The sequence below is a fragment of the Oppia nitens genome, unplaced genomic scaffold, assembly GCF_028296485.1.
Source record: "Oppia nitens isolate AA-2021 unplaced genomic scaffold, nextdenovo-longstitch-racon4-pilon3 scaffold6_pilon_pilon_pilon, whole genome shotgun sequence".
Lineage (NCBI taxonomy): Eukaryota > Metazoa > Arthropoda > Arachnida > Sarcoptiformes > Oppiidae > Oppia > Oppia nitens.
Genome location: NW_026533250.1, coordinates 7,115,001 through 7,132,333, shown reverse-complemented (window position 1 = coordinate 7,132,333; position 17,333 = coordinate 7,115,001). Strand labels below are relative to the sequence as shown.

General features: G+C 29.3%; 4 protein-coding genes across 4 annotated transcripts in view; 2 read left to right on the top strand and 2 right to left on the bottom strand.

Moving 5' to 3' along the window:
* The first annotated feature begins 1,892 nt into the window (after window positions 1-1,892).
* LOC128962873 (uncharacterized) lies at window positions 1,893-5,084 on the top strand. Its single transcript, XM_054309273.1, has 6 exons — window positions 1,893-2,627; window positions 2,767-2,928; window positions 3,018-3,391; window positions 3,488-3,591; window positions 3,785-3,900; window positions 4,693-5,084. Exons 1-6 carry the CDS (start codon window positions 2,059-2,061, stop codon window positions 4,943-4,945), a joined length of 1,578 nt encoding a protein of 525 aa, XP_054165248.1. The 5' UTR covers window positions 1,893-2,058; the 3' UTR covers window positions 4,946-5,084.
* Window positions 5,085-6,234: 1,150 nt separating this feature from the next.
* Window positions 6,235-8,963, top strand: LOC128962686 (methionine aminopeptidase 2-like). Its single transcript, XM_054309083.1, has 6 exons — window positions 6,235-6,998; window positions 7,065-7,226; window positions 7,302-7,675; window positions 7,776-7,879; window positions 8,063-8,178; window positions 8,591-8,963. The coding sequence occupies exons 1-6, from the start codon at window positions 6,475-6,477 to the stop codon at window positions 8,841-8,843; spliced, it is 1,533 nt and encodes a 510-aa protein (XP_054165058.1). The 5' UTR covers window positions 6,235-6,474; the 3' UTR covers window positions 8,844-8,963.
* Window positions 8,964-10,461: 1,498 nt separating this feature from the next.
* LOC128962853 (T-box transcription factor TBX20-like) lies at window positions 10,462-17,126 on the bottom strand. The gene is made up of 6 exons (XM_054309253.1): window positions 16,844-17,126; window positions 16,004-16,277; window positions 14,849-15,025; window positions 14,684-14,760; window positions 11,959-12,071; window positions 10,462-11,363 (listed from the first exon to the last, which is right to left on the bottom strand). Exons 1-6 carry the CDS (start codon window positions 16,864-16,866, stop codon window positions 10,462-10,464), a joined length of 1,566 nt encoding a protein of 521 aa, XP_054165228.1. The 5' UTR covers window positions 16,867-17,126.
* Window positions 17,127-17,333, bottom strand: part of LOC128962852 (putative uncharacterized protein DDB_G0283223) — a 2,535-nt gene continuing 2,328 nt past the window's right edge. The window contains exons 2-3 of the mRNA XM_054309252.1: window positions 17,200-17,333; window positions 17,127-17,147 (exon numbers count right to left, since the gene is read on the bottom strand). The exon at window positions 17,200-17,333 is cut by the window's right edge and continues 36 nt beyond it. Coding sequence (XP_054165227.1) covers window positions 17,127-17,147; window positions 17,200-17,333 — 155 coding nt within the window. The remainder of the gene's footprint in view (window positions 17,148-17,199) is intronic.

Below are 17,333 nucleotides of genomic sequence, written 5' to 3'. Positions count from 1 at the left end.
GGTAACAGTAATGTTACCTTAAGGTTTTTCTCTCGGTGGAAACACCGATTGAGACATAGATTTAGTAGGTAACAGTAATGTTACCTTAAGGTTTGTCTCTCGGTGGAAACACCGATTGAGACATAGATTTAGTAGGTAACAGTAATGTTACCTTAAGGTTTGTCTCTCGGTGGAAACACCGATCGAGACATAGATTTAGTAGGTAACAGTAATGTTACCTTAAGGTTTGTCTCTCGGTGGAAACACCGATTGAGACATAGATTTAGTAGGTAACAGTAATGTTACCTTAAGGTTTGTCTCTCGGTGGAAACACCGATCGAGACATAGATTTAGTAGGTAACAGTAATGTTACCTTAAGGTTTGTCTCTCGGTGGAAACACCGATTGAGACATAGATTTAGTAGGTAACAGTAATGTTACCTTAAGGTTTGTCTCTCGGTGGAAACACCGATCGAGACATAGATTAGTAGGTAACAGTAATGTTACCTTCAGGTTTGTCTCTCGGTGGAAACACCGATTGAGACATAGATTTAGTAGGTAACAGTAATGTTACCTTAAGGTTTGTCTCTCGGTGGAAACACTGATTGAGACATAGATTTAGTAGGTAACAGTAATGTTACCTTAAGGTTTTTCTCTCGGTGGAAACACCGATTGAGACATAGATTTAGTAGGTAACAGTAATGTTACCTTAAGGTTTGTCTCTCGGTGGAAACACCGATTGAGACATAGATTTAGTAGGTAACAGTAATGTTACCTTAAGGTTTGTCTCTCGGTGGAAACACCGATCGAGACATAGATTTAGTAGGTAACAGTAATGTTACCTTAAGGTTTGTCTCTCGGTGGAAACACCGATTGAGACATAGATTTAGTAGGTAACAGTAATGTTACCTTAAGGTTTGTCTCTCGGTGGAAACACCGATCGAGACATAGATTAGTAGGTAACAGTAATGTTACCTTCAGGTTTGTCTCTCGGTGGAAACACCGATTGAGACATAGATTTAGTAGGTAACAGTAATGTTACCTTAAGGTTTGTCTCTCGGTGGAAACACCGATCGAGACATAGATTTAGTAGGTAACAGTAATGTTACCTTAAGGTTTGTCTCTCGTTGGAAACACCGATTGAGACATAGATTTAGTAGGTAACAGTAATGTTACCTTAAGGTTTGTCTCTCGGTGGAAACACCGATTGCGACATAATTTCAGACTGTAATAGTCGAATATGGGTTTAATATGTGATGGAAACGTTACATGTAGATCAATGAAAACATTGATCTAAGTAGTAGATCCGACTGAAGAGTTGGATATCGGTTAAGTATGATAAAGTTATATAAAGATATCGGTATGTATTATAAGAGTACATAGTGAGTATAGATAGTAAACAAAAGACGACAAACAACGAAGCAGCGGAAAGAACGGCAGGATCGGGACGTCTTAGAAGAAACAAAGGTAAGTAAGCTTTAAATAAATATAGTTGTAAGTAAATATCGTTGTGAAAACGTTGCGATCGCTGTCGTTGAGGGTGTCATCATCTTGGAGGTGATGATCCGTGTAGCTTTCGTGTCAACTTTACCGCTGGAGAAGGTGATAGTAAGCGCGGCTTTAACAGAGAATTATCCCTGAACCTACATTTGTGAATCACCGCACGGAAATTGCTACAATATTTGTTTTGATTAAAAAAAACAAATGTTGAAAAAATGTGTTTTTTTTGTCTATTCATTGACTACATAATGCATTTACACATTACAATCATATGCATTGTGGTATTAATGTTTAAACTGATATCTGAGACATCTATTAATAAATTTGTTTAAATTTTACAATATTTTGGTTTTGCTTTCACTGAAACAGAAATTTTTTAAATGCATTGAAGTTTCGTTTATATTCCGTATGTATTACTACTACTCTATGACTGATTGTAAACAGTATTTGAATTAATAATACAATCAATCAATCAATCAATTAGTTTATCAAATCAATTGATTTAATTGTTTGTTTGGTTTATAACTATCACCAGTAAAGTGATCACCAATTGGTCTTGAAATAAGACAACAACAGAAATATGGTTACCGATGATTACAAGCAAAAGTTGGCCGAATGTCCCGCCGGCGGCGGAGGCAGTGATCACTACCACCACCACCACAGCGACAACGGTATCAATGAAATTACCGATTCATTGAATGGCCAACAATTGATGGACAAACAACTGAAGAAAAAGAAGAAAAATAATAATAAGAAGACTCTGGAAGAAGAAGGAGGAGAACAACAGCAGATGTTCAGCAATGATGACAACAACAACAATACCGATACTAACGGTGCCATTGATAGTGACGCCAATCAATTGTTGGCGAATAATGGCCGACCAGAAGATGGTGACGACGACGGCGGCGATGACAGCAAAGAGACGACAACTATAGCCAGTCAGCAGATGAAGAAGAAGAAGAAGAATAATAAGAAGAAAAACAAACCAAAGTCTACGACTGAGACGACCACTTCTAATGGTGACGGCGGTGGCGTCGGCGGTGGACATAGACAGCAAACTACTCCGCCAACAGTGGCCATTGCCGATCTGTTTCCCGATACTGAGTTTCCCATTGGCCAAGAAATGGACTATCCTGTACCGCGTGATAGGTATGGTATATATATAATATAATAAAAACCCGATTTTTACAATAGTTTGTCACAATTCACAATCCCGTACATAGAGATAGGTATAGCCCGATTGACAATAATTATCGGTAAAACATTTGTTTTTTTTTTGTTTAATTAGTCAAACGGCGTCCAATCGTATGACATCGGCCGAAAAGAAAGTCCTGGATATGGCCAACACTGAGATCTACAAAGAGCTACGACTGGCGGCCGAAGCCCATCGTCAGACCAGACAGTATATGCATACTGTTATCAAACCGGGACTAACGATGATTCAGATTTGGTTAGTGTTTTGATTGCGTTGACTGTTTGTTTATATTTTCGGTCATTTACGGTATTATATTTTCATTTATATAAAACAATTTTTTTTAGCGAAACACTTGAGGAAACGGCACGTAAATTGATTGGCGAAAAAGGCCTCGAAGCTGGTCTGGCCTTTCCAACCGGTTGTTCGCTGAATCATTGCGCCGCACACTATACGCCCAACGCTGGCGATCCGACTGTCCTACAGTACGACGATGTATGCAAAATTGATTTCGGCACTCATATTAATGGACGGATTATCGACAGCGCCTATACCGTTACGTTCAACAATAAATATGATAAACTGCTGGAAGCGGTCAGAGATGCCACCAATACTGGCATCAAAACGGCCGGAATCGATGTCCGACTTTGCGATGTCGGCGAAGCTATTCAAGAGGTTATGGAGTCTTATGAAGTGGAAATCGATGGCAAAGTTTATCCAGGTTTGTGGTCACAAACGGTTTTTAAAAAAATCACCGATAGTTTTACTAAAATAAAATTAGTTTATTAAAAAATTTTTATTTTTATTTTTTTTAAAGTTAAATCAATTCGCAACCTAAGTGGCCATTCAATTGGTTCGTATCGAATACACGCTGAAAAAATGGTACCGAATGTCAAAGGAGGCGAACAGACAAAAATGGAGGTTTGGATTGAATTATTATTATTTTTGATAATTTATTTATTTTATTTTATTTTTAGTATAATTTGTGTTTTTTTTAATTACCGGTTAAATTGTATATTAATTTCAATTGCATTTTGTTTTTTTAATTTATTACCCGATAATTGATTTGATTGATTGATGGATGGATCGATTGGATCAACTAAAACAAAAAAAGGAAGGAGAGTTGTATGCAATTGAAACGTTTGGAAGTACTGGCAAAGGCTATGTTAACGACGATATGGAGACATCACATTACATGAAGAACTACGATGTCGGACACGTACCGCTTCGGTAGATAATTATTTTATACCGTTAACCCCCCCCCCACCCAACTCATTTACTAACGTAACTTATTAGTTAGTTAATTAAATTTGGTTAAAATATTAATAGTAGTAACGTATAGACCCGATTATAGCCCCCCTCGCTGACTAAATTTTTTAAATTTAAAAATCAACAATTAGTATGGGGTCTATATTTCACAAATACCTACCCCCTCTCCTACTGGGGCTATATATGAAGTCGTGGTGGACGAACAATTGGGGGATAGGGTTGTATATAGTTAATAAAATTAAAAATAGTTAAAATTAAATATACAATAATACTAAGTAATGATAGGAATAATAATAATTAATACAATAATCAGCTTCCGATCGGTTATTAAATTGAAAATAATTTGTTGACCACATTATTTGGCATTAAATAGTCAATGTATCAATATATTAAATTTTTTTAACTAGGGGGGGGGGGGGGGGGTAATTACAGACATTCAAAAAAAACTTCAATTATTTTAATAGTGGGGGTGGGCGTATTTGATAATTCATTAAAATAAACATTTGGTACGGGATGTGCTATATCTCACTTATTGCCACACATTTTCACACATATAACCACTGATGGCCAGGGGGTGGGTGGGGTGGCTATATGCGGGTCTATACGGGTAGTTTTAAACCTACTGCGGTAATGTTTTTCTATGACAACTTCAATTACCTTATTATATGATATGTTTTTTAAAAAAAAATAATTTACTAAATTATTGTTTGTTTGTTTGTTTGTTTTATTTTCGGTACTCGTTTCGGCCAACAGTTTGGCCAAATCTAAGCAACTATTGAATGTGATTAACCAGAACTTCGGTACACTAGCATTTTGTCGCCGATGGTTGGATCGTTTAGGTCAGACACGGTATCTAATGTCGCTGAAAGATCTGTGCGATAAGGGTATTGTCGATCCATGTCCGCCACTGTGCGACCAAAAGGGCAGTTATACGGCACAGTTTGAACACACAATCATATTGAGACCGACCTGTAAGGAAGTGGTCAGCCGAGGCGATGACTATTAGTATTTTTAATTTGATTTTTTAATTATTTTTTTGGATACTCTTATTATTATTTCTATTATTTTTTTATTAGTAGTATAATTATTAGTACAGTTTAGAGTCATCAACAAATATCTATATATTAAAAAAAAAAATTGAAATTGTTGCCAAAATAATAATAATAATAATTGACTGAAACAAATAAATAGTGATAATTTAATATTTATTGATTTAATATACTATATATATTATACAGTAGTTATCGGTAATTATTTTATGATTTACTACAATCTATACTATAGATACTATAGTATCCATATATATATATAAAAAATACTTTTATATTTTTAACTGATATGATTTATTTTTTTTGACAGTTAATGTATGATTTAATACTACATTATTTTCAACAATAATTAATTGTATTGTTTTTTTTTTATATTTAATTTATCGTAAATTTTGTTATATTTAATATATTTTCTATGATTTCAAATTTTCATATTTTTTTTAATTATTGTTATTATTATTAAAAGTACAACTAATAGTCATCTATACAAATATCTATATAGAAAAATTAATAAAATAAAAATTTTAATTTAATTATCTTAAACACTATTACCCGGTAATTGTAATAATAATAATAATAATAATAAATTGTTTTAAAAATGATTTTTTAAATATAATTATTAAATAATAATAATTAAAATACACGTAATTTTTGTGTTAAAGTCATATGTGTTTTCAATAGTACTGTTAAATGCATTGAATGACTGTTTGGTATTATTCCATATGTATTATTATAAAAAAAAACTGTTTGATTATATTCAAAACCAAAACAAATGGTAGTGACGCACTATAAGCACAGATTTTAACATAGATTACACTTAATATATATATATACTGTATATTATAAACATACAAATAAAAAATATTGTGTATAATAACTATATAACAATATGTCTATACTAGAGATCGGAACCGGGAGCATATTTTTTTAAGGAACCGAACCGTAAGTTACGTCACATAGTTTTACAAAAAAATATATCAATTTTAGTTTGTAATATTAAAAAATTCAGTTATTAATTATGTTTTATGATTAAGTATAATATAAAATAATTTTTTAATAACAAGATCGTTTAATTAGAAACCGTTTTTTAGGTTCCGATATCTAGTCTATGTTTTTTTTTGTAAAAAAAAACTCCGCCCCTCTACTGGCATTAAACACTACTAATATTGCGCGCATATATACTGTACAGTACATACACTACTGGTGTGTTAGTGTCTAAGGCCATTACTGTTTTGGTTTTGAATATAATCGAAAAATTTATTACTAATGTATTACTACTACTACTACTACTACTGTTATGTTTGAATGGAAACAATGTTTTTTCAATAATACAATTAATTAATTAATTATTTAATCAATCAATCAATTGATTTATAAAAACTAAATTTTTTTTTTTTAATTTAGTTTAAGATTTCTTGAGTTCAGTTCAGTTCAGTTCAGTTGTTGTTGTGGTAGAAGAAGAGGAAGAATAAGACGGAAGAAAACGATGGCCGCAGTCGTTACCGATGAGGACAACAAGCGTGTCGAGTGTCCCGGCGGTGTTGATGATGACCACCACCACAGCGACAACGGTGTCAACGAAATTACCGATGCATTGAATGGCCAACAATTGGATTCACAGAAGAAGAAGAACAAGAAAAAGAAGAAGAAAAACAAAAGCCAGAAGACTCAGGAAGAAGAAGATGGCGGAGAAGTAGGAGGAGAACAGCTGACCATCAATGATGACGACAACAACAATACTAATGGTGGCCATAATAATGGCGGTCCAGTAGATGGTGGCGACGACGGCGATGACAACAGTCAGTCGGCGACAGCCGGTCAACAGAAAAAGAAAAATCGTAAGAAAAACAAACCAAAATCAACGACCAATACAAGTACCACAGCTAGTTGTGGCGGCGGCGGACAACGTAAACAGCAAACAACGCCGCCGACAGTGGCCATTGCCGATCTGTTTCCCGATACTGATTTCCCCATTGGCCAAGAAATGGACTATCCTGTACCGCGTGATAGGTATGGTATATATATATAATATAATAAAAACCCGATTTTTACAATAGTTTGTCACAATTTTTTTAGTCAAACGGCGTCCAATCGTATGACATCGGCCGAGAAGAAAGTCCTGGATATGGCCAACACTGAGATCTACAAAGAGCTACGACTGGCGGCCGAAGCCCACCGTCAGACCAGACAGTATATGCATACAGTTATCAAACCGGGACTAACGATGATTCAGATTTGGTTAATATTTTTAATTATTGATTTGATTTTTAATGTCAATTACGGTAATTATTATTTTTGTTTAAATAATTTCAGCGAAACACTTGAGGAAACGGCACGCAAATTGATCGGCGAAAATGGACTCGAAGCTGGTCTGGCCTTTCCGACCGGTTGTTCGCTGAATCATTGCGCCGCACACTATACGCCCAACGCTGGCGATCCGACTGTCCTACAGTATGACGATGTCTGCAAAATAGATTTCGGTACTCATATCAACGGACGTATTATTGACTGCGCGTTTACCGTTGCGTTCAACAATAAATATGATAAACTGCTGGAAGCGGTCAGAGATGCCACCAATACTGGTATCAAAACGGCCGGAATCGATGTCCGACTTTGCGATGTCGGCGAAGCCATTCAAGAGGTTATGGAATCGTATGAAGTGGAAATCGATGGCAAAGTATATCCAGGTTTGTGGTCACAAACGGTTTTTCTTGTTATTATTTATACACATTATTAATGTTTCCGTTTTTTACCGATAATTACCGATTTTATTCATTTTTTAAAAAGTTAAATCAATTCGCAACCTAAATGGCCATTCAATTGGTTCGTATCGAATCCATGCGGGAAAGACAGTACCGATTGTCAAAGGAGGCGAACAGACAAAAATGGAGGTTTAGTATTGAATTATTTGTTTAGTATTTATAGTTTATTTTTGTTGATAATTACCACAATTTTTTTTTAAATTATGGTTTTTACTGTAATTTTTTTGTTGTTGCGGTAATTACTGATAAAATTTAATAATTTAATAATGTATTGTCTTTTTTTTATTGATTGATGGATCGGATCAACTAAAGGAAGGAGAGTTCTATGCAATTGAAACGTTTGGAAGTACTGGCAAAGGCTACGTTCACGACGATATGGAGACATCCCATTACATGAAGAACTACGAAGTCGGACACGTACCGCTTCGGTAGATAAAAAAATATATAATAATTATTATATACCGTATTAACCCAACCATCCCAACAACAAAAAAAAAATAATACCGTAACTCATTTTAGTAAACATAACTGTAGTTTTAGTTAAAAAGTACCGGTAGTTGAATAAAACTGCCAGTAAATTAAAATTTAATTATTATTTTTTTTAACAGTTTATAATATTTAACGGTAAACTACTGGTTAGGTGTTAGTTAGGTGTATGAGTCAATTGAGTTACCCGTCAAAGTCATTAATGATAGATTGGGGGTGTAGTGTTGTGGTATTTCTATTAACCTGAAACTCTAGCCCATGTTTTTATGTTTGATAACTTCATTACTATTATCATTATATATTAATATTTATTAAATTAATGTTTGTTTGTTTTTTTTTCGGTAACCCAAACAGTTTGGCCAAATCTAAGCAACTATTGAATGTGATTAACCAAAACTTCAGTACACTAGCATTTTGTCGCCGATGGTTAGACCGTTTAGGTCAGACCCGTTATCTAATGTCGCTGAAAGATCTGTGCGAAAAGGGTATCGTTGCTCCCTATCCGCCACTGTGCGACCAAAAGGGCTGTTATACCGCCCAGTTTGAGCACACAATCATATTGAGACCGACCTGTAAGGAAGTGGTCAGCAGAGGCGATGACTATTAGTATTTGAATTTGAATTTGATTTTTTTTGGATACTCTTATTATTTCTATTATTTTTTTTAAAAAAGAAATTTATAATTATTAGTACAGTTTAAGTCATCAACAAATATCTATATTTAAAAAAAAAAACTAAAAATTTAATTATTTTATGATTACTACGATCTATATATATATCCATATCATATATAAAATACTTTTATAGTTTTAATTGATATGATTTATTTTTGACAGTTTAATGTATGATTTAATACTATATTATTTTCGACAACAATTAGTGGACAACAATTGCATTTTTTTTAAATATTTACCGTAAATTTCTATCCTATTATATACAGTATTTTCTATGATTTAAATTTTCATATTTTTTTGTTGTTGTTGAAGACATTGACATTGAAATAACTTGTAATTGTTATCAACAAAAAAAAAATATATAATTTTTAATTTACTAAATTTGCTTTGTTGTTGAAAGCAATTATTATTATAATTTTTTTTTTAATTATTATTAATTATTGCTTATAAACACACAAACATTTACCAGTAATTAAATTTAATTATACAAAAATTTTTTTTCAATTAAATTAATAAAATAGAAATTATGAGTTACGATTTTATTTTTTGTTGGTAATGCAAACAATTTTATTATTTAAACTTTTTTTGTTTTAAAATTAATAATTTACATTTATATTTATAATTTTATTACAGTATTATTATTATTATAGTAAATGAAAATATTTAAAAAGTAATTTTTGAAATATATATTTACATTGAAATTTATATTCAAGAAACAAAAACAAATTATTAATTTACAGAAGCAATTGTTTAATAGATTTTTTTGTTTAAAATTTTGTTTATAATTATTATTATTTAATATTCAAAAGACTAGTTTATAATATAAATTAAGTTTTTTTTAAAAAAAGAGAATATTTTTTTTTTGTTCAAATTATTAATAAATATATAATAATACTAATATCAATAGTTTATATATATAGAAATATTTGAAAAATATATATACAAATTAAAATATAAATTGAATTTTTTGTAAATATGATAACAATGATAAATACAGATTTATTATTATTATTATTAATTAATTAATAATAATCAAATATGTATATATAATATATATATATATAATTACCGGTAGGTATATAAATTTATATATATATATATATACACACAAATTACTATGTAATAGATTTTATTTTATTGTTGATATTTTACTTTTAATATTATTAGTTATATTAAAAAAAAGTATTTATCGTTTAAAAAAAACAATTAACAATTTAATGGCTATTAGTAAGAGAGAGATAGAGAGAGATTTTTTTTTTAAAATGAGTATTTTATTTATTAATAATATATATATATTTATATATCAATAGTATATATTTATATATCAATAATATATATTTATATATCAATAGTATATATTTATATATCAATAATATATATTTATATATCAATAGTATATATTTATATATCAATAATATATATATTTAAAATTCAAAAAATGCATCCGAGATAATAATTGATGCCATAATAATAATAATAATTGAATAAAACAAATAAATAGTGGTATTTAATATTTATTAATTTAATATACTATATATTATAGTTATTATTATTATGAAGGAACTACAGATTCATTAGGAGATACCGATCGACGATTATTACAGTCGAGTTCAGCCGATTTTCGGCCACAATTTAGGCCACCATTAATGCCATTGTTGTTACCACCGATGATAATGTTTGTCTGGCTGTGATTGCTTAGCGATGATAGAAATCTGTGGCTATTTTGTTGTTGTTGTTGTTGAAGATATGGATGAAATTTTTGATAGTTTTGATATAAATTGTTTAATTGAAGTCGGGATGCATAGAGTGCCGATGCCGTAGTTCCCGTCGGATATATGGGTGGCATAGGTCCTGGTGCTGGCTGTCCATTGCTTTCGCTATTATTATTAGTATTGGCGAAACTATTGTTTGTCATCAGACCAGCCATCAGTGATGCTGATGATGATGTCGTTACACTGTTGTTGTTGTTGTTAGTGTTACTCATAAAAACTGATGATGAGGTATGTGTTGGTGCAGCAGATGATGATGACTGTGATAGTTGTGATGGTTGTCCGCCAACTGGTGAACTGTTTAGGGAATGTTGCGGTGATTGTGTGGTCGGTGTTTGAGATGCAGGAGGTGGTGGTGGTGGCGGTGGTTGAGGAACAGGAGGTGGTATACCGGGCATCATTGGAAATGTTCCGGGTAGATTCATCATAAAGTTTCGGGGTAGATTGCCAAAATATAGGCTGGCCATTGCCGGATTTGAGGCCATCAGTGCCGATAGTTCGGCAATGTTTAGATTGTTTAGCGAACCGGTAGGTGGAAATAGAAACGGATGTCCACCAGGACCGGGACCCGGGCCGACAGTGGCCGGGTTTGTCGGCAATTTCCACGATGACGATGAAGCTGCTGCCAGTGCTGCCTGACTGGCCATCAATAGGAAATCGTTTCCGCACGGTATTCGTCCCATTGCTATAATAATTTAATTTATTTTTTTTAAATTAATTTTATATAATAATAATAATTAGTCATATCATTAATTAGTAAATTTAATTTTATAATTTTATACAAACAAAAAAAATTAACATTATATACAACAATCTACTGAGTAGTCTACTGTATATATACATGTATATAATTTAATGTAATATAATTAGCTTATCTCTCTCTCTCTCTCTCTCTCTCTCTCTTTCTTTCTCTCTCTCTCAATGTCTCTTAAACTAATTAAAACAGGAATTTAATTAAATATCCAATTATGTGTTGCATAAACTATATATATATATATAAACTTAATTATAAAATAACTGATTGTTATTTATATTGAATTAATGGATCAACTAATTTGGGATATATATATATAATTTATATATACATTTATTGTACAATATATGTATATCTGTATAGCCCTTATCAATCACTTAATTGAATTTTGATCACTAATTTTGTTTTATTTTTTTTGTTGATTATTTAGTTTTGTTTGGACAATAATTTTTGTGGTTCACATTGTATGTGTGTGTGGGGTGGGGGTGGGTGGATAGGGATGTGTAATAATCCAGACCATACATACCTGCAGCGTTGACCAGCGCCTGGTGATCGTGCGGTGATAAGTCGGCACCAATTAGTGCCCGCAATGGCGAGTGTCGGAAGGCGTGCTCTCGTAATAGGGTTTCCACTGATTCTCTACAAAAAAAAAAAATTCAATTAAAAGTACAATTTGTTTAAACCGTATGTTTTTGTTGTGTGAATTATTTGTATACTATTTTTGTTGATAAAACTATTTTGACATCAATTTGTTTGAGAGAGAAAGAGAGTTAGAGTTAGAGAGAGAGAGAGAGAGAGAGAGAGAGAGAGAGAGAGAGAGAGAGAGAGAGAGAGAGAGAGAGAGAGAGAGAGAGAGAGAGAGAGAGAGAGAGAGAGAGAGAGAGAGAGAGAGAGAGAGAGAGAGAGAGAGAGAGAGAGAGAGAGAGAGAGAGAGAGAGAGAGAGAGATAAACTCAATCATACATTTAGGGTTAGAGTTAGAGTTAGTGGAGAAATTGATGTACAGATAGAGGGATAGTTAGGGTTAGGGTATTGGGTAGTCATTAATCATTAAATTTTTTTTTGTTGAGCTAATGATACTCATACTCAAACATACCGTACCCTATACTACACAAAATGATATTCATAAGTATAGACAACATAACATACATATATCTAATATAATATAATAATTTGTTAGATTTTTCTAATTTCTACTATTAGTTTCACTTTTAATTTAATTTATTATCTCTACTGTGTTGCTGTTATTATTGCATTTAACTGACAACCAGACAAAATAGACTCAACAAATACATGTATAATATATATATCATATACAGTAATATAATTTATTTAAATTGTTTTTCATGTTATTTATTAAATGCTAAACTTTTCAATTTGTCTATTAAATACTACTACTACTACTACTACTACACTATACTTACAAACAAACATAGAAACAATGATTTATTTTATCATAAAATATTCAACTTATACTATAAATATTTATGATTTTTTTGAAAATTATTAATAAATAATATATAAAAAATAATACTGTAATAATTTTATTACTTTAAATTATTTATATACTGTATATATGATATTTTTTGACAAACTCATAATTATAACGCCAATTGCATAGATTTTACTGATATTTAAAAAATAAAATGATTTTTATTGATTTTTATTGTTTATAGTAATGTACTGTAAATTATTATTAAAAAATATATGCTATAATAAAAAAATTAAATTATGAATGTCATCCTATAGTCAATTATATATATATATTTATTATTCAACTATCAATAATTATTCACAAAAAAAATAATTAATCATTAATTGCTAAATAAATTATCATTATTCTGGCATATAATGTAGAAAATATTTTTTTTAATTGATTTTTTCTCAATATTATAATTATATACTATTAATATATTATTTTTTAAAAATTTTTTGATTATTATTATAATCACCAGAATATTCACTAGTATTATACAAGTAATAGTGTATAAAACAATGTATAGGTAAGTAAAATGCAACAAATTTATTGTATATACCGATTAAAACAATTATTATAAGTAACCAATAAATTAATGTTTAGTTAAAAAAAATAATATAATGATTGTTTTTATTTTGTGTGTATAAAATAAAACACTAAACACAATCAATCACTATTTAACAAATTAGGAGAAAAATTTCCAAAAAAAAATTTTTTTTGTTTAAAACTCAAAAACCATTAATATTTTATATTTTTTCACAGCTCTAGATATACAAGTATATACCATATTATACAGTATTTTACATGTTATAGTAATAATATACATAAATACTTATATATTATAAAAGGCTTAAAATGCACTGGTAATGTATGTGTATGTGTATGTGTATGTGTATGTGTATGTGTATGTGTATGTGTATGTGTATGTGTATGTGTATGTGTATGTGTATGTGTATGTGTATGTGTGTATGTGTGTGTGTGTATGTGTGTGTATGTGTGTCTATATTGTGTGTGTAACATGTTTTTCAATAATTATCTAAATTACTGACATCAACAACAACAACAACAAAATAATCATTTATCACTACTACCAATGTTTTAACTAATACTGTATATAACTAACTACGAAACTACTATACATTTTTAAATATAATAATAATAAATCTTTTAATTTTTAGGATATTTGTTATGTTTTTTATTATTATATTTTTAAGTTTAATAAATAATGTATAAATAAATCAAACAGAATTCTCTCTCTCTCTCTCTCTCTCTCTCTCTCTCTCTCTCTCTCTCTCTCTCTCTCTAAATGTTAGTTAATATTAATAATTATAATAATTTAAATAATATCACAATTTTTAAAAATTGCTTTAAAATTATAGTAAATAAATTTTTTTTAGTAAATATGTTTTATAGATTCTATATATACTGTATATACATATATATATAAATATTTATATAATCTAAATTATATTTTCAATTGCCTTAAATAAATATATAAATTTTTTGTTTGATAAAAATTATTTTTTATATGCAAACAAACAAACAAAAAATAATTATTAGACATGATTATTTGCTAATATATAATAATATATACCCGTATATTATACTGTATATATAATTAAATTAAATTATACACACATACAGTATATAGATATTTAATATATAGTTTAGTATAGTAAAAAAAACTATTTATAATAAATAAATAATAATAATATTTAATTAATTTAATTTAATTTTAAAAAATGATAATAAAAATGTTTATTTACATTTCATACCTTTCCAGGTCAGTTAACCGACTCGAGTCACGAAACCCCTTAGCAAATGGGTTGCTATCGATCTTTAATTTGGTTATCTATTTAGTAATAATAATAATAATAATAATAATAATAATAATTAATTTATATATATATATATTAAAAAAATTAAAATAAATTACATACCAATTGATTTTGATAAGCAGTTACGGCTATGAACTGTGTTTCGGGAAATACAAACGTCCGAAACTGTTGCGACTCTATGTTGTTAATGACGGGTATATTGCCGTTATAATGATAATCGGGTCTCAGTTTAATTAAATGTATGCGCGGCTGATATTTGTGCATTGAATTCAATACAATCTATATAAAAAAAATAAATTTAAAAAATAATTAATTATTAGTATTAAATAGTTTTCAAAATATGGTATTGAAAAAAAAACTATTACCGGTAGGTTTTATTAATTAGATTTTTTTTAAACAAAAATTAATTATATATTTAATAATAAAATGTGTGATATTCAGGATGTAAAATATAATAATAATATATAATATATAATTAATCAATAATAATAAATTAATTGAATAGTGGGTAAAAAATTAAATGTCAACAAATTCAATAGTAGAAAAATATGTATTACAGTATTTATATTATTATTTTTTATATATATATATATGTTTAGATATACATTGTATATGTTTAATATTTTACACAGGTGTTACTAGTTTTCAAATTAAAACAATTGTTGATAACTTTAATTGAAAAATGTTTTTTAAAAAATTAACAAATGTTAGCAACATATAACAACTAATTGATTATATAATATACTGTAATAATAATAATAATAATAATAATAATAATAATAATAATAATAATAATAATAATTGTATAATAAATTTTTAGATAAATTTTTAAAACAAAACAAATTAAACAAAAATAACTATTACTAACTATATAAACACTATACAAGTATTAATACTATTAATATATTTAAAAATAAACTAAACTATTAAATAATTTAATTAAAAAAACTTACTATAAATTGAAAACACTTAACTATTATATATATATACAGTAATAACTATTACTAACTAAAATACTTTATACAAATATTAATACTATTAATATATTTTTAAAATAAACTAAATTATTAAATAATTTAACTAAAAAACTTAGTTTAAATTGAAAACACTTAACTATTATATATACTGTATATACAGTAATAACAAATACTGTATATACTGTATATATATTTATAAATTAATTTTTTGCTACTAATTTATCATATTATAGGGATGTATAGATAGATAGATAGATATAGGTATAGGCAATTGACATACATGTCCACTCTTATCCATTTCATTGTTGGTTAGTTTTGTCTTTTCAAATGATACAACTTGTTTGCGCAGTTGTTCGCCACTGAACGGTGCATCGGGATGTATGTACAGTCGGTTAGGTGCCGGTGCATCGGCTTTGCCGGCCACCAGCCACGAACTCCGGTGATAGGCATAACGATAGCGTTTGACATCGACGGGTACGATATCCATGAGCGCTACATACCGGGCCTCCGAGTCTATACCAGTGAACGAACAGCGAACAGTCGGAAACATGCGCCTAAATAAAAAAAAAATTCCCAAAAAAATATATTAATATTTATTTTTCACAAAAAATATACATTTGGTCTAATAATGATAAAATATTTATATATATATATATATATAAGTTATTATTTAATTAACTAAAAACTAATTTTATATATAATGTCTATGATATTAATACTGTAATAAGTAATGTTAAACTAAAAGTACGCTTAATTAATCAGTAATTTTATAATTATTAAATATTATATAATATTAAATTTATTATATATGTTATTAATATACATGATGTCTATGATAATATTAATAAGTAATTTTAAAACTAAAAGTACTAATAAAATTAATCAATAATTAAATAATTATTTATATAATTACTATTAAATACTATTAGATTTATTATATATAATATGTTATTGTTATACATGTATTATATATATATATATATATATATATATATATATATATATATATATTTGTATATTTTTGTATATTTTTGTATATTAATTTATAATACCAATAATAAATAATTTGTTAATCCAATTGTCATAACAAAACAAAAAATTCAATTTTAATAGACAATACCTTCCGGTTTTGGTGATAATCATTTCGGTACCCAATTCGTGAAACCGATCCCATAGTTCTTTGTTTTCCAGCCGACAATCGACTCGTTCGAGTTCCTGGCAGTTGCACCGGGACTTCAACAGTTCGGCACATGGATTAGGTTCCTGTTGTTGTTGTTGTTGAGATTTGGAGCTAACTTTCCCGTTCTTTTTATGATGCGATGATCCAGTAGATGGTTGTGCCGTAGCCGCCGGTGCCGGTGATGGCGACCGACACGACAGTTCCGATTGTGGCCGATCTGTTGCTATCGAGTATCGGCTTTCGCCTATCGATGACGATGAGGGAGAACTGGGAGGTCTATTGTTGTTCAGTAGTACATGATTTATGTCGTATTCAGAACAGCCGGGCGATAGTGGGGGTGAATCGGAGGTGTCGTCAACCCGGGGATAGTTACCTATATTTGTATTATTATTATTATTATTATTATTATTATTATACTCGGATTTTATTG